The sequence below is a fragment of the Staurois parvus genome, unplaced genomic scaffold (assembly GCF_062004578.1).
Source record: "Staurois parvus isolate SC_StPar_1 unplaced genomic scaffold, SC_StPar_1.0 ptg001003l, whole genome shotgun sequence".
Lineage (NCBI taxonomy): Eukaryota > Metazoa > Chordata > Amphibia > Anura > Ranidae > Staurois > Staurois parvus.
Window position 1 is genome coordinate 370,628 of NW_028318799.1, and position 6,000 is coordinate 376,627.

The 6,000-nt window shown below is 46.3% G+C and overlaps 1 protein-coding gene across 1 annotated transcript in view; it reads right to left on the reverse strand.

The window, feature by feature from the left end:
• Positions 1–5,089, reverse strand: part of HCN2 (hyperpolarization activated cyclic nucleotide gated potassium and sodium channel 2) — a 160,478-nt gene extending 155,389 nt beyond the window's left edge. The window contains exon 1 of the mRNA XM_089657458.1: positions 4,584–5,089. Within this exon, the coding sequence (XP_089513584.1) occupies positions 4,584–5,041 (458 nt within the window). The 5' untranslated portion in view covers positions 5,042–5,089. The remainder of the gene's footprint in view (positions 1–4,583) is intronic.
• Between the last annotated feature and the right edge of the window lie 911 nt (positions 5,090–6,000).

The window sequence follows — 6,000 nt, forward strand, 5'->3', positions numbered from 1 at the left end:
TGTCCAGCCAGAAGATGAGTATCCGGGGACAGGACCACCAAATGTGTTAGTTAAATCACTAGTGAAAAAGCTCAATTTAAATCATAATTTTTAAAGAGCAACGGTCATGTCTGTCCCACAGCAGCTCCTCCTCCTCTGACCCGCTGTTGACTCACCGACAGTCCCATTCACTTTAATGGGATGGCTGGTGATGCGGCAGTGACACAACAAGGTGAGGGACGTGGCAGCAGCAGGTAAGTGGATGCCCGCTAACAGGCGCTGCCATGATGGATCTAAAATGACAGGTGCTCTTTAAATGTAAGGAATCCAACTCATTCTTGCTGGTTGTTAGAATCTTTAATATTTAAAAACCAAATGAAGGTTTCCTTTTTATACTAATAAGCTGTCAGATTAGTAAAACAACTATATCAGGACTGATTTTAGGTTAATCACACATAGCTGCAGAACTGCTCAAATTCTTTTATTTCATGTTTTTTTCTCATGGGTACTGTGAAATTGTGTGAATGCATCAATGCAGTGCATGTTGTCTCAGCTTGCAGAGCTTGGATTCATTGAATGAGTTTACCGAAAATGTAAATATTGCAGAATATACAGCCTTCAGAATTTAGTTCTTTTTTAACTGTGTTAACATCAAGCATTTTTTTTTTCTTTTTTTTAACAGTGGCTGCAACTGTAAAGTAATGCACAAAATTAAGGAAAATATATTACTTATGGGGATGCTGGAGTTCTTTATGCCCTTTTAGAATCCATTCACACTGCAATGTGTGTGTGGAGTGCAAATAAACACACATAGGCTGATATTTGCATGTTGCATTGCATTCCAAAACGCAATGCAATACTTTTATTTTTTAAAGTTCAACTGACTGTTTTCACTGTTAATTTGCGTTGTGGCGAACTTACATACATTTACATGATTTGCACTAGAAAAAAAGTAAAGCAGGTTTCAGTGCAGGCCAGAAAACATCAGCGCAACACTTTGGTGTAAATTGCTCCTTTTACAATGTTTATGCACTGGCATGTATTGATCGATGCATGCCAGTGTATCTGGTGTGAATGGACCCTAAATGTTAATAATGCACTTCGCAGATTTTTAAGTATTTTTTTTTAAATGTAATATTTTGCATAGTATTCATTTCCTTATAAATGGTCACAAGAATAGTGTTGCCCTAGGCCTAAAGAATTTATTAAGTGTTGTCTCAAGCTGTCACTTCAGCACCATGGATAGCTCTATATTGGAGACAACACACAGCACTATCAGCTGTTTACATATTGAGTGTCACTTCTGTCAGCACCACAGACAGCTCCCCTACCTGTATACTTGTTTATGTTATCACTACTGGAATTGAAAGACTTAGCCCTGGTTCACACTGATGTGGTGCGGAATTTGCAGCGTTTTCAGTGCAAATTCCGCACCGCATCAGCATCGCACCCAGTTTATGCGACTCGCTGCAGCTGTGTATGTTAAGTTAACAACCCCCCTGAAAGCGGTCCGTATAATGATGTGAAGAATCGGATTGCATAGGTGTGAATTACCTATGTGATCCGATTCTATTGTGGACCCAAGAAAGGGTCCTGCACGTTTGTATGGCTCCGATCGCACCACACAAAAATCGCATGCGATATACGGAGCCGCACATATGTGAGCCCAGGATAAACCTGTAGCACACGAAGCTCTATTTTTCAAAAAAGAGTATCAATGATTCCCAATAGTGAAAACTGGCATAGGCCCAATATTGATTTTTAATAACCATAACAATAATCAAACCACACGAGATTTAATATAAGGTCTGCGATATAAATGGACTATCCTACAACTAAGCCACATAACATAAAAAGCATTTAGGTATTTTTGGTCTTCAAATATTTGTTCAGTTTTTGCAACCATGAAGAAATTCACCTTACATTCATCCAAAAAATGTTTTGCTTTCGACTTATGGGACTGTTAGTATGTTATCAAAAGGATATGTAGATGATCTCTGCATGTCATGCCTAAAAAAGGAAGATGCCAACTATATAACAACTAGCCGAGGACACAGCAGTATATTATTATTATTATTATACAGGATTTATATAGCGCCAACAGTTTGCTCAGCGCTTGTGTATATCTAGTACTATTGCTGTCCTTTGTCAGGATACTAGACGGTTTACTGCACATATACTTTTAACTTTATCCGGTGGAACAGTGCAAGGTACTGGATGTTTTAATAGGGATTACAGATAATTAGCCCACAAAAAGCCTATCCACTTACAGAGCATGATGCGTCTGGCTGATTATCAAACATACCTTGAGAAGGATTTCTGAATTAAAGATTCTACTAATCTCAACCGTAATGTCACTTTTGTGCGCTGCAAAGCTGAGGCGTACATATTTAATAACAATAAGTGCATCCTGAATAGACCAAGTCGGAAAGCCAGGTGATACATGGCTGAAGCCTACACAAACATCAAGAACATTGCAACCTTGAACAGCAGCAGGAGAGGGGAGGAGAGAAAGGCTAACCCGTTCCATGCTGGAGGAGGCCTTATCTGCAGTAGAGGACCTAGTAAAAGGCACACACCTCCAAATGTGCTCTTTTGTTGTGACTCATACAGCTGAAGCCTTACGCCAAACTCAAAGATCTGCTTTCAGCTCTGACGCTGGCATATCATTTGGATGCTGCTGGGAATGACTTTGCTGGAAGATGTCAAGGTGTATTCCTGCACGGATCAAGTGGTGTCTGACTGTTGATGGTGTAACCACACAAGAGCAGCAGTGACAAGGAAGTTAATAGGCAGGCATTTTTATGGAAGGCCATGCACGATTTAATTGTTTTTTTAATGTATTACAGGTACTTCTATAGCACCATCAATTTATGCAGAGCTTTACATATATTGTACATTCACATTGTATCAGTCCCTGTCCTCAAGGAGCTGACAATTTAAGGTCCCCAACTCACAGTCATACACATACTAGGACCAATTTATCCTATTGCATGTCTTTGGGGTGTGGGAGGAAACCAAAGTATCTGGAGGAAACCCACACAGGCACAGGGAGAACATGCAAACTCCAGGCAGGTGGTGTCACAGCTGGGATTCGAACCAATGACCCTAGTAATGCCAGGCGGAAGTGCTAACCACTGTATAGCTCTTTTGAGGCTCATTTACACCTGTAGATCACTTTTCAGAGGGTTGTTGACAGGTGATATGTCTCCTGTTGTAACCCTGAATTCCACACAGTCAACAGGTAGCGAGAAGGTGATATGATCCCTCTGCACCCCCTATTTTAACCCTGTAAATATTGCACCAAATAGCCACAATTGCATGCATTTGCGATACGTCCGCTTGAGTAGGTGACATTTGACAGCAGAAGGTATACTTTTTGTCCATGTACAACCCCCTCGAGCCGCTGTACTAGGCTAAGCAGGTCATAAAACTGTGGCCCAACTATTTTTGCATCTCCCCACGTGTGCACGTGCACAATGAGCTCTTAGGCCCTGTTCCCACCTGCGCATTTTTTTGTGTACTTTTTTCATGCAACAGCAAAGGTTTTCCTATCTACCCCAAAAAAATTTTTTGTGTACTTTTTTCATGCAACAGCATAAGTTTTCCTATCTACCCCAAAAGGCAGGTGGTGTCACAGCTGGGATTCGAACCAATGACCCTAGTAATGCCAGGCGGAAGTGCTAACCACTGTATAGCTCTTTTGAGGCTCATTTACACCTGTAGATCACTTTTCAGAGGGTTGTTGACAGGTGATACGTCTCCTGTTGTAACCCTGAATTCCACACAGTCAACAGGTAGCGAGAAGGTGATATGATCCCTCTGCACCCCCTATTTTAACCCTGTAAATATTGCACCAAACAGCCACAATTGCGTGCATTTGCGACACATCCGCTTGAGTAGGTGACATTTGACAGCAGAAGGTATACTTTTTGTCCATGTACAACCCCTTCGAGCCGCTGTACTAGGCTAAGCAGGTCATAAAACTGTGGCCCAACTATTTTTGCATCTCCCCACGTGTGCACGTGCACAACGAGCTCTTAGGCCCTGTTCCCACCTGCGCATTTTTTTTGTGTACTTTTTTCATGCAACAGCATAGGTTTTCCTATCTACCCCAAAAGAAGCTTCCGTACCTTTTCAGGCAGCGACCTTTGACTGTTTCCAGTTCCATTAACAATAGCACCGCAAATGCGGAGTTACGCGTTCCTGGAACACGCAGGTGTGAACGGGACCTTACAGTACACCAGGGCTGGTTGTGGTTGGGACCACCAGACAGATGCCCAGCCCAATGACCTTCTAGTGTCCCTTATAAAGCAACCTAGCTGCAGGAGCCTTGGGCAGCACATCCATGCTGAGGAGTGGATGGGGTGAGCAGAGCTGGAGCCTGGCGGTCAGATTCCGGGAGACAGGAGGGTGATGATGGTCGCTGCTGTCCATCTGTCACCTGTAGCTGTCATGATGTGTGACGATCGGGGTGACCTCTAGCTCTCATACGCACTGCACCTATTCCTCCTCCTCCCCCGTACTACACAGAGATCACAATGCAACAAGCAGGTCTGCTAGTAGGAAGTGGTCCCGTGTGTGCCCTCTGTGCCCCCCGTTACCTGAAGTCACTGTACGGGTGGATGATCCAGGCCCCCGCGGATTTCACCCTCTCCTGCTCCCTCTCCACTGCTTTCTGGCTGCCGAACATCCGGAGGGAGAACTTGTTGACCCCCGGCTGAAGCATGGCAGACAGCTGGCGCTGCATGAAGCCGGAACGGGGCTCCCCTTCTCCGGCCTCGCCATCCTCCGTGTCTTTCCCCGGGGAGGACCCCCGCGGAGGTTCGGTGGAAAAGGACACCTTGTGCTCCCGGGGCGGCGCCTCACAAAGCTCACGCCTGCACTCCCCGTTCGGGCTGCCTTTGCCGGTGCCCGGAGTTCCCGCTGAGCTGCATGGGCTGCGAGTGCCCCTCCTCCCCGCCGCCCGGGGCTGCTGCTGCTCTTCAGGCGTCGCGGCTGCCTCCACTCCTCTCATCCCCGCAGCGATGGAGCCACCGCTGCCGCCTCCCCGCCCGTCCATGGCAGCGGGGACCTGCGGAGTGAGCTGAGGGAGCGACCGCGGGGCGGGGGCACTCCAGCGGGCGGGTGCTAGTGACACAGCGAGCCAATGGTGAACTCGGTGGGCGGAGGGTTATGTGTGCGTCCAATCGAGGCGGGAGAGGACAAGCGCATTGCCAAGATGCTCCCTCCGACTGCAGGTTGGGCACAGCGACATGAGGGTGGGACAAAACACCCAATAGAAGAGAACTTAGCGCGGCTGTCCTATTACACAGATTTGCTGATAGGATAAAAAAATTGTTTTACGAGGCGGAGTTAACAACACTGCGAGCAAATAAAGAGCGCTGTAAGGGAGTCCTGCTGTTCGGGATTGGAGGATACAAAAATGGGCGGAACGGTGATGAAGAGGAATACAAGGGCGGGGAAAAGGCGTTCGAGAGCAAGAATTACACAGGCGGCGCCAGAGGTTATTGGGCGTGGTGGAAGGAAGGGCGGGGCGTTGAAGGGGCGGTCTGGAGAGTTAGCGGTCACAGTAATACGGAGGGCCGAGAGGGGGGCGAGCAGCGGCGGCGGGTACGCAGTGATTTGCCTGGCCTAGATTTTCGGTTTAGACTAATCCTGAGTGCATTAGTAATGTTACTTGTTAGGGAGTGCGGGTTTTGGCACAGTTCTTACTAACAGATTCTCTAATAGGCTACAGTCTATGAAATCCTACATCTACATGACCTACCAAACTCAGGCAACTTTAACCACTTCACCTCCAAAGGTTTTCCCCTTTTATGACCAGGCCATGTATTGCTATTCCGTACTGCACTACTTTAACCACTTGCCCTCCAGAGGATTTACCTCCCTTTTCTGACCAGGCCATTTTCTGCAATACAGTGCTGCGTTACTGTAACTGACACGCGGTCATGCAATCCTGCACCCAAATGAAATTTACAGGGTTTTTTTCCACACAGAGTTTTCTTTTGGTGGTATTTG